Genomic DNA, 22,921 nt, shown 5'->3' on the forward strand with positions numbered 1-22,921 from the left:
CGATTGAAATATATAGCGGAATGAATTTCGGAATGGTCGTATGACAGTGGGTTCAGTTTTAGGTTTTGAAGATAATATAAACAAATCACAGTAAAATATAGATGTGATAGCAATATATGTTTGATATTGAAAAGGCATATGATGTTTCTGGAATGAAAAGCTTTTGATTAAATTATGGAAGTGAGCATTGAGGGGGAGATTGCATAATTGTTTCTGAGTTTTATATTTGGACGGTCTGTGCTAGTGTGGTGGGCCAGTTGCATTTGTGTTTTTATCAGATAAAGATTGGGAAACCACAAGGCAGTACTTGTAATCACTTATTATTAAATATTGTCATTAATGATACTTTTCTGAGATAGTCACTAAGGTATGTCAATCACTACATGTAGATGATAGGGCTTTATGGATTAGAGTTAGCAATTTCAATTATACCGTATATTGGATGCAATTAGCAATTAGTACGTTTGAACAATTGGCAAATATATAAGGATTTAAGTTTTCAGTGGCTAATGTACAATTTATGTGTTTTACATAGAGGATTAATAGACCTGCTGCTGATTTGAAATTCTATAGTCAAACTCTTGAAGACGTTTCTTTTCCAGGCATGTGAACATATAATATGGAAGAAGCATATCAGTAAAGTAACTGATAAATATAACGGAGCAATGAATATTTTCAAGTGTCTATGTGGGTATTCTGGGGACATGAAAATCTGATGACCATTTTATTTGTTTAAATAGATTTCTTCTTGATTATGGCTGTGTGGCGCAGGATCAGCTTCGTTTTCAACTTTAAAATGCTTGGCTGTGATACGAGCACAGGCTTTAGGAATGTGTTGTGGTGTAGTAAGTTCGCCCCCTGTTTCGGCTGTACTGGTTGAAATGTGACAACTGCCCTTGCAATTGCGGAAACTGCCGTTGATGTTAACATACTGGATTAATTTGGGGGGGCAAATAAATGATCACCCTGTTAAAGTTGTGTTAGAGGACTATTGGGAACATCATACGAAAAGTGTTTTTTTTATATTTAGTTGGCTGGGATCTTATCAGGCTGGGAAGATGAGATTGTTGGATTATGCAATATGGCGCACTGTCACCTTCTCTGAAACCCCACTTTGTTCTGCCTCTGACTAGTTGATTTTAGGTCTCACATTTTAATAAAGTCCAAAGACTCTGTTATGCTTGGGGATCTGCTGGTTCATCAATATATTAAAGAAATTTATTTTGATATGTTAACCATTGTTGCAGAGGAATCAAAAGGCAATTTAACGGGGAATGACGGTATGGCTGTGTTTTTTTTTTTGTGCCAGCATTAAAGGTAACGATAAAGAAGCAACTTATCAACCATTTATCAGTATAAGCAGCAGAATATGAGGCCATCATTTAAATTTACTCTGAGTGGAGGAAAATTGTCCATGTCAAGTTGTAATTTGTTCAGATGCCATTTTCTGTTTTGATTAATTTTAAAACGGTTCGTTCAGTCTGGAACTAGCTGGACACCAGCAGACGGTCAGATTTATGTCGGAAATTCATCAAACATTATTCCATACGCAAAGTATTGGTTTATATGGTTTGTTCTGATGGGATCCTGCACATGGAGGTACTGAGGGGAATGAGAGGGTTGACTGTTTAGTTACAAAAGCTGTTAAAAGTTCAACTGTGGATAAAGGCCTTCCACGTTGCAAATGAGAACCTGTTTCAGGGTTTGCAGGGTTAAGAATTCGGAGCATATGGGAAATCTCGTGGGGCACTGGGTACAAGGAAAGACGCATTTACAGATACCGAATAGTGTTGGTTTCATGGGAGAAGTTGGTAAAAAACAGAACGGAAGGAATTATATTGATACGACGTGAATTGGCCTTACTATAATGAGTTATTCCTTCCGCCGTGTTGGAAAACTTTATACTGGGTTGTGTAGGTTTTGTCATTATGAAGCATTTGAACACACTGTCTCCGGGTGAAGCTGATCAGGTAGATAGAAATCAAATCCAGATTTCATTGCAATCGATGGGGGTGGAAATCTTTCATTTCAGTTGTGGCAATGAGTTTAATTTAATTCACTGTATTAGGTTTCATTAGGTACAATCTATAGGATTTTCGGGGGTAATTTAGTTTTCATTAGAAAAAAAAATCAGTGAGGGTTTTATTTCCCATTTCCTTGCACCATATTCCAGTCCAGCTAGTGGTGGGAACGGACATTAAGTTGGAGTGTCAACGGCCATGCATCCAAAGCCCGCCCTATTTATTCACGTTAGCCAATCATCCAAGGGGAATGCGAAAACTGGTGTGATTAGCCAACCAGCATCAGTCTAGAACCCCTGCTGTCTTGTGGGAACGTCGGTCTGTGAGGTTGCTGGGCGGGAATGGGGATAGATGGACATATCTACAGACCAATGGGTGGCTGGCATTCCAGAGTACTTCGTTGACTGACATCCGACGAGTAGGACGGTGCTTAGCCCCTCCCCAGCAACACACTATCCTAATGACCCAGACCAACCGGTCGATGGGACAGTCGGACCCGGAATAACACATGGGAGATCAGGCGGTGAATGTGAGGAGCCGGAGTCCGGACTGGAGACACCGCGGCCGCCTCCGGCTTGTGCTCAGGACGCGTCTTTATTAATAAAATGAAGCACCGAGGTGACCGGATATTTCATCGCCTTAATTATCTGCTCCCTGAATTTTGACTGAGTCACCGCGTAAATAAACGTGTTTGTGCAGCAGCTGAAATCACTCAGCAAAACCCCGAAGTAGTGAAAAATCCATTCAGAATCATTGAAATCGAATCCTTTCCCTGAGACCTGATAATATATGAAATTGACAACAATTGTTATCCACAGGAGGATGAAGCTGCCGGAGAGGGTGAAGAGTAAAACCATGGATCTCCTCCGGCTCTCCATCTCCGGGTCACTGCGGTTCTCCCCCTTGCTCTGACCCTTCAGCCCCTTACGGACCCGACTGGCCGCTAAACTGTGTCTGACTGTCAGAGCGTTGAGCAGCAGGATCCCAGCGAAAGGGAGGAACGGAGTTAAAACCGTATCAAACCAGTCATAACCCACCCACCCGGGGTCAGTGAAAATGTTGTCTGGGATCTCACAGAACCACGGTACGTTGTCAATTATCATCCGGGGTTCCCATGCGAAGTATCGGGGAACGTTTTTCAGACAGAACAGTACGCCGGTTGTTGTTAGAACCACAGTCGCAGTTTTCCCGGTGCAATATTTTGTTTTCAGCTTCTGACAGCAAATGGCAACAAACCGATCAAAGGTGAAAGTGACGGTGAACCAGACAGAACAGTCTGTGGCTGTGAACGTCAGTACATCGATAACACTGCACACAGGGGTGATGCTCAGAAAACTGTCCGGGAAGTAACGCCATTTGAGTCGTGACAAAATGACCTGGGTGACAATGCTGAATAGATCGGCCGCTGCCATGGCCACCAGGTAGCAAGTGGTGCAGGTGGAGAGCCCGCACTTTCCCCCGGACAGGATCACAATCGCCACTAAATTCACTGTGTGTGTGGGGGGGGGGGGGGGGTGGCGGGAGGGGCGGGACAGGGGGTGAGAGACGGGGAAGGGGGAGGGAGAGAGAGACATTGGGCATTACTGAACACATTCCTCAAGAGAGATCGGGTTTCAATTAAAGATCAGGAGATCAGGAGAGTCTACGAACGGCTGCTAATCTAAACATCAGACACGGGTCACACTGTCTCTGACCTGCCTTCTTCAGTGTGGAGATGAGACAATGTGTGCAGAATCGTCAGCGATAAAATCGATCTGCGTGAACAACAACGATCGGTGCTGATCCCGATTCCGGTCGCTGATCCGACCGGTTCTACTGATTTAACAGTGACTGACCAGGCCTCTGGAAACTCAGCGTCTGCTGGGGCCGAGAAGGGATACCGAGGGGAGCAACAGACGCAAAATACTGGAGGGACTCAGCAGGTCAAGCAGCATACATGGGATTGAACAAACTCTGGTTTAGAGCCAAGACTTTTCTACAGGACGAAGCGGTGCCGCAATTTACGACGCGTCTCAAAGGGAAAGCAGGAACAGCTTGGTAACCTGAGACTGAGTGGCTCCGTTAATGGATTAATTCCGCAGCGCAGTTCAATTCGATAACTCTCGTCAGCAGATCCGTGGACACTGGTTCAGGTGACCAGACCCAATTATTGACCGACAGGTAGTGAGATCAGACTGTGACAGACTCCATAGGGAGACATGAAACACAGGACCAGGGGTTCTCTCTGATCAATAACTCAGAAACAGTGAACTTTACAATGTAAACCCCTCCCAGTCACAGCTTGCGGGAGAGCTGCCTGTCCCCACACCGGGACAACTCCGGACGAGGTGTCACTGAAGGCAAGAACAACGTTCGAGTTGATCCCGTGAGTTAGATGAGAGACAGGAGTTTAGTTCCGCTTGTCATTAAATATGCAAAATCAGAGTGTGAACTGACAGGATGAATATCTCAGACAAATATTTGTACAATGGTCATCAACAGATTCACATGGTTAACACACAGAAATACCAAACATGAATTGTTCTGCTCACTCACCAGGAACTCCGATGACGGCAATGAACACGTACAATATTTTCTCCACACTCTTGTACCTATAGTACATTCCAGACATTTTTTCTGTCGAGTGATCTGTCCCCCTGTGCTACAGGCGATCTCTCGGAATGAAATGTTCAGGCAACACATGCCAAGGGTTTAAATACCATGTAGCGACTCCACAGGGACACATTTCAACAGACTTAAAAATAAATGTTTTGAAATTATTTACAAACCAATTACGTATGGCAGGTGCAATCCCCATGGTGACATATTGCGATTAAATAATTAACCAGTGCAATGTTTAGACTGTTTGTGTGAATTAGCTTGTTCCAACAAAGGCAACTGAACCTTCAGTGGTGTCTTATCAATTACAATGGCATGGAAAACTTTGGGCAACCCTGATCAAAATTTGTGTTACTGTGAATAGCTAAGCGAGTAAAAGATTACCTGATTTCCAAAAGTCATAAGGTTAAGGATCACACATTTCTTTAATATTGTAACAAAGATTTTTTTAAAATTTATTTCCATCTTTTACAGTTTCAAAATAACAATAAAGAAAAAGGGCCCGAAGCAAAAGTTTGGGCGCCGGGCATGGTCAGTACTGGGGAAGTATCACAGCTTGAAAACGGTTTCTCTGGCCAGCTAAGAGACTTTCCATTCTTGTTTGGGGGATTTTCGCCCATTCTTCCTTGCATAAGGCTTCTAGTTCTGTGAGATTCTTGGGCCGTTTTGCATGCACTGTTCTTTTGAGGTCAGTCCACAGATTTTCGATGATGTTTAGGTCGGGGGACTGTGAGGACCATGGCAAAACGCTCAGCTTGCTCCTCTTGAGGTCGTCCATTGTGAATTTTGAAGTGTGTTCAGGATCATTAACCTGTTGTAGAAGCCATTCTCTTTTCATCTTCAGCTTTTTTTAACAGACGGTGTGATGTTTGCTTCCAGAATTTGCTGGTATTTAATTGAATTCATTGCCACTGTTGCCATTGCCTCCAACAGAAGCCCAAAGCATGATCGACCCACCACCGTGCTTAGCAGTTGGAGAGGTTCTTTCCATGAAATTCTGCACCCTTGTTTTTCTCCAAACTTACCTTTGCTCATTGCGGCCAAAAAGTTTTAACTTCATCAGTCTACAGGACTTGTTTCCAAAATGCACCAGGCTTGTTTAGATGTTCCTTTGCAAACTTCTGACGCTGAATATTATGGTGAGGACGCAGGAAAGGTTTTCTTCTGACGACTTTTCCATGAAGGTCATAATTGTGCAGGTGTCGCTGCACAGCAGAACACTGCACCTCCACTCCAGAGTCTGCTAAATCTTCCTGAAGGTCTTTTGCTGTCAAAGGGGAGTTTTGATTTAACTTTCGAGCAATCCTATGAGCAGTTCTCTCGGAAAGTTTTCTTGGTCTTCCAGACATCAACTTGACCTCCACCGTTCCTGTTAACTGCCATTTCTTAATTACATTACAAACTGAGGAAACGACTACCTGAAAACGCTTTGCTAACTTCTCATAGCCTTCTGCTGCTTTGTGGGCATCAATTATTTTTATTTTCAGAGTGCTAGGAAGCTGTTTAGAGCAGCTGAGGGGTCAGGGTATTAATAAAGCTTTGAAATTTGTATCGCCTAGCCTTTCATAATGATGACTGTGATTAGGCCATAGCCTTAAGAAGCTAATTAAAGTCTGGGTCCTTGGTAAAACTTATCTGAGAACTCAAATCACTTGGGGTAAACAAACTTCTGCATGATGCTCCTTCCCTTTTTTCATACTACCATTGTACAAAAAAAAATACATTAATCTTGCTTAAAAAGTTGAAAAGAATGTTTCATTTGTAACTTTATGACTTTCGGAGATCAGTTCATTTTCTACTCAACTATTCGCAGTAACAGAAATTTTGACCTGGAGTCCCAAACTTGTGTATGCCGCTGTAAATGTGCTTCCACTGTAGATATGTACTTCAATGGACACATTTAAGAGACAAATAATATTGAAATAACTTACGTCATTGCACCTTGTAAAATTGTATTGAATTACATACTGTTACTATTCTCCTCGCGAGTGTAAACTGTTGGAATAGTTTGTATTTGGCGGACTCTAACGATGGGGTCGCCAAGAAAGGAACTGCGTGTGATGGTGAATAAACACTTTCATATCCACAAAGCCTTCCAATATCTTAAGTGACTTCGTCACAGTCAGAACATTTCGGTGCTCGTCCAGGACCCACCCTTAACCCTAATACATGGCCATGAAATTCAGCAGTCTAGTTGTGAGTTGAGTATGTTTTAATCATATCACCGCGTATGTGTTGCGGAGTGCTGGAGAAGCAGATATGAAAGTACAGTTCTGTGTAGCGTGTTTCTGTGTCTCTGTGTGAATCAACCCATTGTTTTTGCCTGACCCTGCCTGACTCTGCACGTATCTATAGACCTCGAGTTCAATTTATCCTCTCGGTTCAGTCCTTCCCATCTGTCTTGGCAAACTGTACATGCTTTCCAACTCTCATTTGAAACACTTCACAAAATGGCTGCCTGAACCATAAAAATCAAGAGCAGAGGTCAAAATTCAAATTGCATTCATGATTAATCCAATGAAATAAACTTGACATTCGCCAGAGCTCCAAATCAGCAGACACACTTGCACATTGGATCAACTCAGAGCAAAATCATTTCAAATAGTTCACAAAGCGGCTGCCCCCACATTAGAAATTAGCAAGAACAAACGTTAACATTCAAAATGTTTGTATTATTAAATTAACTCTAAATAAAACAGGTATGATAGTCGTCACACCTCCGAATCCTCAGAACCTTGAAATACATACACACCCCAATGTATGCTCTAAAACCACTGAACCCCCAAAATCCGCATGCACCCTGAAATCAGCAAACACTCCCAAATCTCTGCACACACTCAAATTCGCACCGACACACAAATACGTGTGCCCCTCGAAATCCGTTTGGATCTAGGTTCATGTATGCCCTCAGTCTGCATGCACCCCCAATATTAGCTTGAAAACACCCATTCCTGTCTATATTCCCAAATCCCTGTGCACCCCAAATTCCCCAAAACACTCTTAAATGAGCGCATGTTCTCAAATACGTCTGCACCACCGAATCCGTTGCGCTCCCGACCCGCTGATACTCCCACATGCACAGGAGATTATCGAAGTGCAAGAATCATTTCAAATAGTTCACAAAATGGCTGCTTCCATTTAAAAACAGGTTTATCTAAAAAGGAAACAACCTTGAGATTCGACACACCTCCAAATCCAACAGCTCCTCAAAGTCAAAGTCAACACACCCAACTCTGCATATATCTGCAAATCGTGTACACCCAAAAAATTTCTGGTCACCAGCACACACTTATTCAACTCTCAAGTCAGTGTGCACCCCCAAAGCTGCTGACACCCCAAAAATACCTGTGTACTCACACATTCGCTGACAAACTCCAAACTATTCCCACATCTCCAAATCCCAGCGCACCCCAAATCCGTGGTACACCAACACATGAGTCTATCCCAGAGCAGGAAGGATTTCAAACACTTCACAAAATAGCTGTCTCCACTTTAAAAGTAGCAAGAACAAAGACTGAACACACGTCCACATGTGTGTTCACCCGCATATTCGTTGACGTCTCCTTAAATCAGCGCACAGTCCCAAACCTGTATCCACTGAATCAGTGTGCACCTCAATTCCATGTGCAACCTAAACCCGCTGACACCCCGACACACACATCAGATTATACCACAGCAAGCATCCTTTCAAGCAGGTCCACCTTAATAATTTAGCAAGAACAAATGTCAACGTTCAAACTGCATTTATTGTCAAAAAAAATCTATAAATGAAATAACTTTATGATTCACGAAACAGCCACATCCTGAGAACCGTGAAATATGCGCGCACCCAACATCCATGAACACCTCCAAATCTACCAAATCCCAAAATCCGTGTGCAACCCCAAATCCGCTGACATTTCCAAATATATGCACTTCCGCAAACCCATCTTCACGTCAGTAGGTGCCCCCAAATCCACTGACACCCCCATATTTGCTGACAACCCCCTACTTCCGCGCATATCCACAAATATCTCTGCACCCCCATATTCGCTAAAGCACGCCTAATTCAGGGCAATCTTCAAATCAGTCTGCACCCCCAATTCTATGCTCACCCCGAACCTGCTAACACCCTAAAATCCAACTACATACACAAATCTGTTCGCACTCCATCCGCACGACAACACCACATGCACATTAGATTATCCCAGAGCAAGACTCATTTCCAACAATTCACAGAATAGTTGCTTAAATCAAAGTTCAAAGTGCATTTGTTATTAAAATACCTATAAATGAAACAACCTTGAGAATCATCACACCCCCAAATCGACGGACTCCCCAATACTGTGTGCATCCCCAAATCCACCGAGACACCCAAATCTGTGTGCAAGCCCATATGCATTTGCACCCTCAAACGCGCATGCAACCCCCAAATCAGTGTGCACCCCCAAATTCATCAACATCGTTTAATTGGGTATGGTGTTATGTCAGTTATTTCGTGGTATTGATTTGTATCAGGGAAACAAATCACGCAGCATCCACCCAAACAGGGGGTCTCGGGTGAGCTCACACCTCAATCTCACACGTTTGGCGGGGCCAGAGATGGCCTTCCCCAGACTTAGGTAGCCAAACAGAACCTGGGTGTTTCACTGTCATCTCCCTGTTGCAGCGAGCTCATTCCCACCGGGATGATTGTGGTGGCATTCTGAGAATCACATTTTTAAAAATGTCTCTGGTGCCTTTAATGTCATGGTTCCGTTTGGCTGTTCCCCTTTAACACTCCTTTCTCCCTGATTATGCCCTCATTTCAGCCATTAGATTTTCAATTGCTGCTAGTTTGCTTTATTAGGGTACCTCTGGTTTGCATCAGAGACTGTGAAATCAGTACGATGGTGTCACTATCATAGGCTGCCAGTTTGTTGGTCCATTCTCGTGTAATACTTCGTTCTCTTGTGCGATTAGAAACGTTAGTTCTAAATTCAGCTCTAGTTTTCAGATAGTCCCTGTAGATCCCATTTCCTTGTCAAGATTCCTCCGGTTTGCTGTTCTACGTTCACGTCTACGCCAGCATCCCCAACTCAGTCGACGTGCCGGTGTCCCGCACTTGGGTTCTCCTCAGTCGCCCCGGGCAACATTTAATTCAATCCAGCCGCGTCATCTGCGCAAGAAGCTGCAAAGGATGCGTGCAGACAAATCCACTATCTCCTGGATTACTGGCTTCCTGACTGATAGACCCCAGTTTGTACCGCTGGGTGGTTCTCTGCCTGAGGTGGAGGTGAGTGACACCGGAGCCCCACAAGGGACTGTCCTGTCTCCGTTTCTGTTCACACTGAACACCTCAGACTTTCAGTGCAACTCTGAGTCTGGCCACTTGCAGAAGTTCTCTGATGACTCTGCCGTAGTTGAGTGCATCAGAGACGGGCAGGACTCGGGGTACAGAAGGCTGGTTTAACAGTATTGTGGAATAGTAAGGGAGGAATCACCTGCTCCTGAATGTGGCCAAAACCAGGGAAAAGGTGATTGATTTTAGGTGGAAGAGGAGAGTGACGAGGCCTGTATACGTTCTGGGAGAAGACGTTGCGGTGGTGGAGGAGTACAGCATTGGGGTTTCACCTCGGCAGCAGATATGATTGGAAAAGCAACAACAAGGCTGTTTACAAGAAGGGGATGAGCGGGCTCCATTTTCTAAGGAAGCTGAGATCCTTGAATGTGTGAGGCAGGATGCTGGAGATTTTTTTACCAGTCTGTTGTAGCGAGTGCAGTCTTCTTTGCGGATTTATGTTGGGGGAGCAGCATCGGTGCTGGTGATGCAAAACGACAAAATAAACTCATCAAAAAGGCTGGAACCGTCCTTGGCCACAACCGGGGCTCTTTCGAGTTAGTTGTGGGGAGGAGGACACGAAACAAATGGTCATCCATTACGGACAATCGGGCACATTCTCTCCACGACATACTGCATCGGCAGCGGAGCACCCTTTCAAACAGACTCACTCAGCGCCGCTGTCACAAGGATCATTACAGAAGATCTTTCCCATCAAATATAATAACCATATACAACAGTTCATCTGCTAATCTGCCACCACAGCTCTAAACTGCGAATTAAATTTGCGACGACATTACATTGATTGGCCTAACATCAAACAATAATGAGGTGGCCTACAAGGAAGAAGTCATCTCTCTGACACAGTGGTGTCAAGAAAACAACCTCTCCCTCAATGTCAAAAAATCAAGGGAGCTGGCTGTGAATTACAGGAGGAAGGGAGACGAGTAACCCCTATTGACATCAATGGATCTGGGGTTGGAAGGTAAACAGCTTTAAGTTCCTCGGGATCCGAATCACCGAGGACCCCACGTGGTCTGTACACACAAGCTGTGCAGTGAAAAAGGCACAACAGCGCCTCTTTGACCTCAGATGGTTGAGGAAGTTTGGTGTCGGCCCCCAAATCCTTAGAACTGTCTACAGGGGCACAACTAAGAGCATCCTGACTGGCTGCATCAATGCCTGGTATGGGAACTGTACCTCCCTTAATCGAAGAAATCTGCAGAGAGTGGTGCGCGCAGCCCAGCGCATCTGTTGTTGTGAACTTCCCACGATTCAGGGAATTTACAAAGGCAGGTGTGTAGATCACCGGGCACCCGAGTCTCCACAATCACAATCTGTTCTAGCTGCTACCATCGGGGCAACGCAACCCCAGCACAAAAGCCAGGACCAACAGGCTCCGGGACAGCTTCTTCCCCCAGGAATCAGACTGCTTAACTCACGCTGATTTGAGTGTATTTCTATGTTACATTGACTGTTCTGTTTATTATAAATTACTATGATTGCCTATTTGAGTTTACTCCACATGTATGTGAAGGATGTAGGAAATAAAATCAATTAAATACATCTTTCTGCGACAGATCATAGTTCAGTAGTCTCCGCAAAATTGTTTCATACGTTATAATTGCACATTGGTACCGTATTATTCTGTATATAATTATTCTCTACTTTATTTTTAGTAAAATCTGCACACTGCTAAGTGTGATTTTAAATTTAGCTGCTGTAACAAAAGAATTTCCCACTCGGGGTCAATAAAGCATTTATTATTATTCTCCAGCCCTGTATCTCTTTCACGAGTGACCTTCACACCTCTTGACTTTACTCCCCCCCGCCCCACACACACATTCTGACTCCCTCCCTTCCTTTCCAGTCCTGAAGAAGGGTGTCGGTGTGAAACGCCGACTGTTCACCCCTCTCCACGTTGCTGCCGCCCCCCTGAGTTCCTCCAGCATTTTCCGTGTGTCGCTTTGCATTTCCGCATCTGCAGATGTGTCTCCTGTTTAAAAAAACGCGCATGCGTGGTCGCCGCGCTCAGACCCGAATACAGCGCATGCCCTGACTGGACGAGCGGCTCACAACGAATGGACGCAAGTAAGAGCGCGCTCCGGGCGGACTGTCAATCATCGGCGTCTGAAACGCGACCGAAGGACAATTACTGTGATTTCCAGCCACACTGGTACTGCACCCCACGACAGTCCCGGTCCTTTCCCCCTCTCTCAGCCCCACGATCCGGACCCGGGCTCCCCCAGGAGCTTTCGACTCGGCGCCTCCGCCGCTAGTTTTGCGGCGCATGCACATTCCTGCATCTTTCGATGGCTGATGGAGAGCTTTCTCATCGTGAGGGCTTCTGGGTAAAGAGGCAGCCATAGGCAACAGTACCGGCGTTGTCCCGAACAGTCAAAGGAAATGCGAGCGGATGTATCTCCCAAACACTGCCGAGCTCCAGCTATGTAAATCCGAGAATTATGAACTCGGAACAGAAGTATAGTTCCCAGTTAATGCCGGTTGAAGAGTTTACCTTCCAGTCAGTGGGAATGTCAATTAGTGCTGTATGGAAATGAAACCTTCCGTCAGATTTAGTTCTCGCTGGATAAATAACGATATAAAACATCTTTGCCTCGATGACGAGTGATTTGGGGCTTTCACATCACAAAAGTGCTGCACTCCAATAAGAATAACCACTGCCCTCCACTTTATATTCATTAGCATTGCCATCGATGTGATCATCACTGTCAATCAGCTGGTGGGAGTCCATAGGACCATAAGACAAAGGAGAAGAAGTCGGCCATTCGGCCCATCGAGTCTGCTCCTCCATTTTATCATGAGCTGAGCCATTCTCCCATTTAGTCCCACTCCCCCGCCTTCTCATCATAACCTTTGATGCCCTGGCTACTCAGATACCTATCAATCTCTGCCTTGACTTGGCCTCCACTGCCGCCCGTGGCAACAAATTCCATAGGTTCACCACCCTCTGACTAAAAAAAAATTCTTCGCATTTCTGTTCCGAATGGGCGCCCTTCAATCTTTAAGTGATGCCGTCTCGTACTAAACTCCCCCATCATGGGAAACAACTTTGCCACATCCACTCTGTCCATGCCTTTCAACATTCGAATGTTTCTATGAGGTCGCCCCTCATTCTTTAAACTCCAAGGAATACAGTCCAAGAGTGGACAACTTTACCAATTTCAACACAAGTTGGGGGTACTCAACTTGAGATATACCCCAGGATATTGTGGGAAGTGAGGGAGGAAATTGCTAAGCCTCTGGCAATGATCTTTGCATATCAATAGGGAGATGAAAAGTACCAGAGGATTAAAAGACACTGTTCCCTTTTCAAGAAAGGGAGTAGAGATAAACCAGGAAATTACAGATAGTGGTTCTTACTTCAGTGGAGGAGAAGTTGTTGGAGAAGCTCCTGAGAGGCAGGATTTATGAGCATTTGGAGAAGCTTCCTTTCTAACTCCTGGAAATCTCTTTTCAGGACCTCCTCCTTTGTCCTGTCTATGTCACTGGTACCAACATGTACCAAGACAACTGGCTGCTCACTCTCCCCCTTCAGAATATTCAGGACCCGATCCGAGACATCCCGTCCCCTGGCACCTGGGAGGCAACACACCCTGCGGGTATCTCTGTCAGGCTCACAGAATCTCCTGTCTGTTCCCCTGACTATGGAATCCCCTATGACTACTGCATTCCTCTTCTCCTTCCTTCTCTCCTGCACAACAGCGCCAGGCTCAGTGCCAGAGACCCGGTCACCGTGGGCATCCCCCGTCAGGTCATCCCCCTCAACAGCATCCAGAACAAGATATTTGTTGCTGAGGGGGACAGCCACAGGGGTGCTCTCCACTATCCGGGCATCTCCCTTCCCTCTCTTGACAGTGACCCAGTTTTCTGACCCCTGTAGCCTAGGGATGACTACCTCCCTGTAGCTCCTGTCTATCACCTCTTCACTTTCCCTGATAAGCAGTAGGTCATCAAGCTGCAGCTCCAGATCCCTAACACGGTCTCTCAGGAGCTGCATCTCGGTGCACCTGGTGCAGATGTGGCCATCAGGGAGGCTGGAGGTCTCCCAGGATTCCCACATCTGACACCCTGAACAAAGCACTAACCCTGCAGGCATGCTATCTAATTCTACAGGAAAAATAAGTCAACTCACCCACTTACCTCGCCAAACAGATGAACTTTTTAAACCGTTAGCTGTGAGAGCCCTGCTGTTCCTGTCTGTCCAGGCCGATTCGCGAGGGGGGGGGGGAGAAAAAAAAGAGTTGGTGCTTCGCTCTTGCCTCTTCCCGTTTACCGCCGAAGCCCGTTGAAGCCAAAGCCCTACACTCTGCTCCCACTCACTCCGCTGCCCGCTGTATAGGGTGGTCTCCTTTTTAAACTTTCCGTGCTGTCTTATTGACGTCACGTGCCTGCGCAGTCTCGTCCTCCTTGCACTCGAAGAAGTTTTTTAAAAAAACTGTCTTCCTTCAGAATTCAGCTCCCACTATGCTCTGTAGTCCCGATCCAAAAGACAGCTGTTGGTAACAACCTGCCTTTTTAAACTCTCCGCGCTGTCCTGTTGACGTCATGCGCCTGCGCAGTCTCGTTTTCCTTGCACTCGAAGAAGTTTTTTTTAAAAAAACTGCCTTCCTTCAGAATTCAGCTCCCACAATGCTCTGTAGTGGATGCAAGTAATTAGTAAATCTCCAGGATCATACATGTAGTAACAAGTGCTCTTTGTAGTGTTGTGGAACACGGCCAGAACTTGAAATAATACCAAAGGGCAGAGACGAATTCAGCCAAGTCACAGGTTGATTGAAGTCAAAAATAGCCCATTCTCACACAGACAGGAATACAGTCAGAGAATTTGATGGTCAGTCAGAATGTCTGATCCGTGCCTTGTTTGAAGATGAGTGCATATAGAAACATAGAAATCTACAATATATTACAGGCCCTTCGGCCCACAGTGTTGTGCCGTCCATGTAACCTATTCTAGAAACTGCCTCGGATTTCCCAACCGCATTGCACTCTGTTTTCCTGAGCTCCATGTACATATCTAACAGTCTCTCAAAAGACTCCATGGTATCTGCCTCTACCATCATCGCTGGCAGTGCATTCCATGCACCTACTACTCTCTGTGTGAAAAACCTACCTCTGACATCCCCTTTAACCCTACTTCCAACACCTTAAAACTACACCAATTCAGCCCTAGGAAAAAAGTCTCTGGCTATCCACACGATCAATGCCTTTCATCATCTTATACACATCTGTCAGGTCACCTCTCATCCTCCGTCACTCCAAAGTTCACTCAACCTATTCTCATAAGGCATGTTCTCCATTCCATGCAACATCCTTGTAAATCTCCTCTGCAGTTTTTCTATGGTATCCACATCCTTCCTGTAATGAGGTAACTGAACTCAAGACTCTAAGTGGGTTTAAAGAAGGTCTTATATAGCTGTAACATTACCTCACCGATCTTGAACTCAGTTCCATGGTTGATGGAGGCCTTCTTAACAACATTGTCAATCAGCACTCCAGCTTTGAGTGTAAAATTGACATGGACCACAAGATCTCGCTGATCCTCCACATTGCCAATAGTCCCAACATAATAGTGTGTTCTGTCTTCAAATTTGATGTACCAAAATAAACCACAGCACACTTATCTGCGTTGAACTCCATCTGCCAGGTCTGCGTCCTATCTGCATCCTGCTGTGACCTCTGGAGAACTGTCCAGACTCTTCACAACACCCTCAACTTTTGTGTCATCAGCACCCTTCTCCTTCCTCATCAAGATCATTTATAAACATCACAAAGAGAAGGAGTCTCAGAACACATCCCTGTGGAACACCACTGGTCACCGTCCTCCATGCAGTATACAAGCCATCTACAACCACCTTTGGCTTCTGTGGGCAAGCCAATTCTGGATCCACAAAGCAAGGTCTACTTGGATCCTTGCCTCATTACTTTCTGAATGAGCCTCCAATGAGGAATCTTATCAAAAGTCTCATGAAAGCCATGTACACAACATCCAGTGCTCTACCTTCATCAGTGTGTTTTGTTACATCCTCATAGAATTCAATCAGGTTCGTAAGGCACGATCTGCCCTAGACAGAGCCATGCTGACTATCCCACATCAGATTATGCTTCTACAAATGCTCATAAATCCTGCCTCTCAGGAGCTTCTCCAACAACTTGCCCTCCACTGAAGTAGGAACCACTGGTCTGTAATTTCCTGGCTTATCTCTACTCCCTTTCTTGAAAAGGAAACGATGTCTTCTGATCCTCTGGTACTTTTCCTCTCCCTATTGATGTGCAAAGATCATCGCCAGAGGCTCAGCAATTTTCTCCCTCACTTCCCACAGTATCCTGAGGTATATCTCAAGTTGACAACCCCCAACGTGTTGAAATTGATAAAATGTGACGCCAGAGCTCACATTCAGAGGAGATCATACAGAAACATGTAAAATTATGGAAGGAATAGATAAGATAAAGGCAGGAAAGTTGTTTCCACTGGTAGATGAGACATTGCCTCAAAATTCGGGTAAATTGGGATGGAGATAAGGAGTAACTGCGTTTCCCAGAGGGTGGTGGATCTGTGGATTTCTCTGCCCAATGAGGGAGTGGAGGCTTCCTCAGTAAATATATTTAGGACAAGATTGGATAGATTTTTGCACAGTTGGGGAATTAAGGGTTATGGGGAGAAGGCAGTCAGTGGAGATGAGTCCATGGCCAGATCAGCCATGATCTTATTCAATGGCAGATCAGGCTCTAAGGGCCAGATGGCCGACTCCGGCTCCTATTTCTTTTGTTCTGATGTTCTCACCACAGACGAAACCTCTCCTGAAATATTGTCCTTCACCAATTGATGTCTTTTGCAAATATTTTTACAGGTTTGAATTTGCAGAGCACTTGTGTACGGGAATCTTCAACACAACAAAACATCAGTTTTTCTGTCTCTGTCTGGATATTTAAGCAGTGACCAAATATTTTCTTTGCAACGCCAACACATCTGTTGTCGATCTTTGGAGATGAAGAAGTATCTCATCGCAGCTGGTAATTTATTCTGTCTCTGAAATAAAATTTTCTGTTTTAACTCTGTGTAATTCACTGGAACCAGGAGCTGAGAACACACCAGCATTTGTTCACTGGAGATCAGTTCTCAACTGCATTGATTGTACAAGGCATTCAAACGTCTGACTTTCTGAATTGCCAGAGAATTGATCATAGTGAGATATCATTCTCCTTCTCTCAGTGTGGGAAGAGATTCACTCACAGGCTACCCGCAGACACGCCAGTGAGTTCACAGTGGGGAGAGGCCATTCACCCGCTCACAGTGGGGAGAGGCCATTCACCCGCTCTGTGTGAGGGAGGGGAACTACTCAGTCATCCAGTCTGAAGATACATCAGCAAGTTCACACCATAGTGAGATGCTCCACCTGTTCTGACTGTGGGAAGCACATTCTGTTATTGATGCTAAAGGTATATCAGAAAATTCACCAGTGAATGGACATTGACCTGCTCGGACGGTGGGAAGGCATTCACACACTCAACCACAACACAGTGACACCAGTGAGTTCACACCGGGGAGAAGCCATTCACCTGCTCTGAATGTGGGAAAGGGTTCACTCAATCATCTCAACTGAATGAACACCAGCTGGTTCACACAGAACAGATGCCGTTCACCTGCTCAGACTGTGGGAAGGGCTTCACTCACTCCTCCAAACTACAGAGACACCAGCGAGTTCACACCGGGGAGAAGCCATTCACCTGCTCAGACTGTGGGAAAGGGTTCACTCAATCATCTCAACTGAATGAACACCAGTGAATTCACACAGAAAAGATGCCGTTCACCTGCTCAGACTGTGGGAAGGGATTTACTCACTCCTCCAAACTACAGAGACACCAGCGAGTTCACACCGGGGAGAAGCCATTCACCTGCTCAGATTGTGGGAAGGGATTCGCTCAATCGTCCAACCTACAGACCCACCAGCGAGTTCACACTGGGGAGAAGCCATTCACCTGCTCAGACTGTGGGAAAAGATTCATTCAGTCAAATCACCTGCTACAACATCAGTTAGTTCACACTGGGGAGAGACCATTCACCTGCTCAGACTGTGGGAAGAGATTTCTTCAGTCATCTGACCTACTGACACACCAGCGAGTTCACACTGGGGAGAGGCCATTCACCTGCTCTAAATGTGGAAAGGTATTTGCTCGGTCATCTGTACTGAAGGAGCATCAGCGAGTTCACACTGGGGAGAAGCCATTCACCTGCTCAGAATGTGGAAAGGTATTTGCTCGGTCATCTCAGCTCTTGAGACACCAGCAAATCCACTCTGGAGTGAAACCATTCCTCTGCTCAGAATGTGGGAAGGGATTCACCGATGCAGCTCAGCTGAAAGATCATCAGTTTGTTCACACTGTGGAGAGGCCATTCACCTGCTCAGACTGTGGGAAAGGATTCACTCGGCGTTCTCGACTACTGACACACCAGTTAGATCACACTGGGGAGAAACCATTCACCTGCTCAGAATGTGGGAAGAGATTCACCCATTCCGCTCAACTGAAGGAACATCAGCGACTTCACACTGGGGAATGGCCATTCACCTGCTCTGAATGTGGGAAGGGATTCACTTGGTCATCTCGACTGAAGGTGCATCAGCGAGTTCACACTGGGGAGAAACCTTTCAGCTGCTCTGAATGTGGGAAGGGATTCACTCAATCATCCAAACTTGTAAGCCACTACCGAATTCACACTGGGGAGAAACCGTTCACCTGCTCAGATTGTGGGAAGGAATTCACTCGGCATTCTGAGTTTAAAATACATCAGCGAATTCACACTGGGGGATGCCACTCTCCTGTTCTGAATGTGGGAAAGGATTCACTCAGTCAACTCAATTAAGACTATAAGATATAGGAGCAGAAGTCGGCCATTTGGCCTTTCGAGGCTGCTCCGCCATTCAGTCATGGACTGATCCAATTCTCCAGTCATCCCCACTCCCCTGCCTTCTCCCCATACCCTTTGATGCCCTGGCTAATCAAGAACCCATCTCTCTCTGTCTTAAATGCATCCAATGACTTGGCCTCCACAATTGCATGTGGCAACAAATTCCACAAATTTACCACCCTCTGACTAAAGTAAGTACTCCTCATCTCTTTTCTAAATGGATGTCCTTCGATCCTGAAGTTGTGCTCTCTTGTCCTAGATTCACCTACCATGGAAAATAACTTTCGCATATCTAATCTGTTCAGAGCTTTTAAAATTCAGAATGTTTAAATGAGATTCCCCTCACGACCCCAGCCCCCATTCTCCTGAACTCCAGGGAATACAGCCCAAGGGAAGCCAGATGCTTCTGTTATGTGTAACGCGCTGTAAGGTTTCTCTGCTAATGCAATGGCTTCTTTGTAATGTTCACTGCTGAAGTAACAGTTTCTCTGCAGCAGCAATGTTCGTGTTATGGCTGGCGATAACAGGACTGTGGGATGCATGTCAGCCAATCAGGATTTTGTTGCTCTGTTTCGTGAATCTAGGAGCGTTGATTTTGTCAGAGAGAGAGATGGAGAGAGAAGACGCGAATGGAGAGATTTGCTAGACTGCCGGAGAGGGTGGACTCGGAGCGCGGGTCCGAAGGGCAGTAACGATCGGAGGAGGCCGATGGGGACCGATCGGCCTATCAGTGAGCTCCACTTTTGCGCACAGACTGTTTAATAAGATCGCACCCTTTTTTCAATTTTGTTTCTCTACTAACCATACAGTCAAAGTAAGAGTTATAAAGCTTAATCATTTAATCGCAAAGTGTGTTCTGTTTCTTATTTCTGGGCACTAATTTGTAACAGGGGACACATCGGGCAGCATCCATCCAAACGACATTTCTTCAGTTTGGCCGGGAAGGGGGTTATCACCCCCTAGATTAAGCCGCTAGGCAAAGCGAGAATTACAATTGTGGGGGCTACGTTCGGGATTGATTCTGTTGGATGCTGTGTAATTACCCTGAGAAATGAACCAGTGGGGCAGATATTTGTACTCCGGATGAATTGTTAATTCCACTGTTAGGTTCTGTTGAAGTTGTGATTGTGAGCGGAGACTTGATAAAATGGCGGATGCTGCTCTTGTTCTCATGCAGACCAGCGCTGAGGGAGCTGGAGGCGGAGATTTCAAAGACAGGTTTCTATCATTTCTGTGGAGTGAGGGGAAAGAGTGGTCGGAGTTGGAAGATCTAATTACTCCACGTCCCCCGGTGGAGAGTGAGAATTCTGAGGTAGTAGCCGCCCTTACTTCTCTGGCGAATAAATGGAAAAATCAGATTCCAAGTCGCAGCTATGGCAGGCTCCACCTATTCTCTGGAATAACACCCACACCTAAAGGGGAGGAGGAGTATGAGACGTGGGCGGAACGGACCTCTCAGTTGTTAGATGAGTGGCAGTGCTCGGATGATGAAAAGCGACAGTGATTGGTTGAAAGTTTGAATGGGCGGGCCGTTGACGAGAGAGCTGTCAGGTTACATTATCCCGTAGCGACAGCTGTCAGTTATCAACAAGCACTGGGCAATGACTTTGATCGACTGGAAGCCCAGTGGAGCTCCTGGTGGCGTTTCAGAGCATGCGTCAGGAGAAGGGGGAGAAGGTTTCTGCTTTTATTTTACGACTAGAGAGGCAGCTAAACTGCTTGCGGCACAGAGGGGTCATTCAGGCGGCTGAGGTGGATCGGTTAAGAATGGACCAGATAGCCATGACCCGATTGTGTGGGGTCTCTGACAGTCTCGTACGACGCATCCCCTCCATCTTTTGTTAAGCTGATCAGAGAGGTACGGGAAGAGGAGAATGCGGCGGAAGCACGGGAGGACTCAGTCAGCAGGGTACAGTCCTCGGTAGTGTCTCCTGCGGTGAAGTGACCACAGATAGCCTACCCTGGGGAGTGGTAGAAGAGATTGTGGCAGAGTTGAGAACGGAGATACGTCGGTTGTTATCAGCGGGTGTGACTCCCCCCCCCCCCATATGTTGGGGCTGTTGTGGGCGGGGGGGGGGCGCTGCAGATTCCCCAAGGGGATGAACAGTGCGGAGGGCTGCTGGCAGCAGGTCTCACGCCAGAAGGAGAGTGAGCCCCCGGGTACCTCAGCAGGGAGAGTCGTTGGGGAAACCTAGAGGGGACCCAGTGAGGGAACGGCCTGGTGTCTCTGGGGGAACACGTTCCCAGCAATGTACCAAGGTACTCCCGAAAGCAAAAGACCCTATTCCTGAAGGCTTAGTGGGACCACGCTCCAGTGTGTCGCTACGGATAGAGAGTATTTACGCTAAAGCCATATTCGACACGGGATCACAGGTCACGTTACTGTACCATTCGTTTTACAACCGGTATCTGAAGCATTTAGCCTTGACACCATTCAGTGCAGTGGAGATTTGGGGTCTCAGTGCTGGTGATTACCCATACGACGGTTACTTGTCAGTGAAACTGGAGTTCTCGGAGGCCGATGTGGGAGTGTCTGAGGGTCTTGATACAGTGGTGCTGGTTTCCCTGTTGAGAAGGGCTGCGTTTCAATTCTGGTGGGGACCAACATCCCTCTGGTGAGGAGGCTCATGGGGGCCTGTAAGGAGAAGGCGGGTGAGAGATTTTTGGGGACCCTGTCCGTGCTCCCAGTGTATCAAGGTGATCTTGAGGAAGTGCGTGGCAGCATTGGGCTGGATACCAAATTTAAACGAGGGACCGTGTGGTTCACCCAGTCGAAACCAATGGTGGTATGGCCCGGGGAGGTAGCGAGAGTGATGGAGACCCACCATATTTCCCGGAATGCCTGAGGGAGAAACCCTCTTAGTGGACGCTCTGGAGAACCACAAGGGGGTGTCGGGGTTTCTGGCTGGGGTGCTGGTGAGGCCCGAATTCCAGAAGCCCTCGCTTGTACAGCCGAGCAGGATGTCAGTGATCGTCAGGAACACTACGAAGAGGGAGGTCACCTTCAAGCGGGGGATGCCTCTGGCGCATTTGTTCCCGGTGACGGTAATGTTTAGCGCCCCCGTGAGGCACTCCGGGGAGAAACTATTGGAAAAGCGGGGAAAGTTGACCGCTGAGTCATTCAACTTCGGGGACTCCCCGGTGCCGCCGGGTTGGAAAAGGAGGCTGGTAGAGAAGATGTTGAAATTGGAAGGCGTATTTTCCATTGTCGAGTTTGATGCGGGTTGTTCCAAGAGCACGCGTCACAGTATCCGGGTGACCGAGGACACCCCGTTTAGAGAGAGATCGCGGCGACTAGCAGACGTGGAAGACGTATAGCAGCATTTGTGTAAGTTGAAGGAAGCTGGGATCATCACTGAGTCCCAAAGCCCCTATGCGTCCCCAATAGTCGTAGCCTGGAAGAAGAACGGGAAGGTACGCATGTGTGTGGACGAGAGGACTCTGAACAGGCGCACCTTCCCTGACCAGTATACGGTTCCAAGGCTCGAAGACGCGCTGGCCTGTCTGAGTGGTGCAAAGTGGTTTGGTGTGCTGGATTTGAAGTGTGGATATTACCAGATCCCCATGAGTGAGCCCGACAAATAGAAAACGGCATTTATATGTCCCCTGGGATGCCAACAGTTTGAAAGGCGCCCCAGGGCATATCGGGAGCCCCTGCAAACTTCCAGCGGGTCATGGAGAAGACGGTGGGGGATATGAACTTGCTTGAGGTGTTGGTGTATTTGGATGACTTCATAGTATTTGGATCCACCTTGGAAGAACACGAAGCGAACCTGCTGAAGCTGCTCGGCCGCCTGACAGATGAAGGGTTAAAACTTTCCCTGGACAAGTGCCAGTTCTATAAAACGTCTGTTATCTAAGTCAGACACATAATCTCACCGATGGAGTAGGGACAGACCATGCTAAGATAGAAGCGGTGACCACTTGGCCAAGGCCCCAGACTGTCAGCGCCCTGCGCTCGTTCCTGAGGTCTGTGGTTATTATCGGAGATTCCTGACGGGTTACGCCAAAGTGAATCACTCCTTGAATCAGCTTCTATGTGGTTACCCTCCCCTGGGGAAGAAAGGGAGGGGG

The 22,921-nt window shown here is 46.5% G+C and overlaps 1 protein-coding gene and 1 pseudogene across 1 annotated transcript; one reads left to right on the plus strand and one right to left on the minus strand.

The window, feature by feature from the left end:
- LOC140185023 (uncharacterized) overlaps positions 1–18,810 on the plus strand; it is a 101,528-nt pseudogene extending 82,718 nt beyond the window's left edge.
- Positions 2,603–6,645, minus strand: LOC140185358 (probable G-protein coupled receptor 139). Its single transcript, XM_072238741.1, has 2 exons — positions 6,588–6,645; positions 2,603–3,510 (listed from the first exon to the last, which is right to left on the minus strand). Coding segments are annotated over exons 1-2 (909 nt in total). The 5' UTR covers positions 6,589–6,645.
- Positions 18,811–22,921: the final 4,111 nt, after the last annotated feature.

This window comes from Mobula birostris, chromosome 20 (genome assembly GCF_030028105.1).
Source record: "Mobula birostris isolate sMobBir1 chromosome 20, sMobBir1.hap1, whole genome shotgun sequence".
Classification (NCBI taxonomy): Eukaryota; Metazoa; Chordata; class Chondrichthyes; order Myliobatiformes; family Myliobatidae; genus Mobula; species Mobula birostris.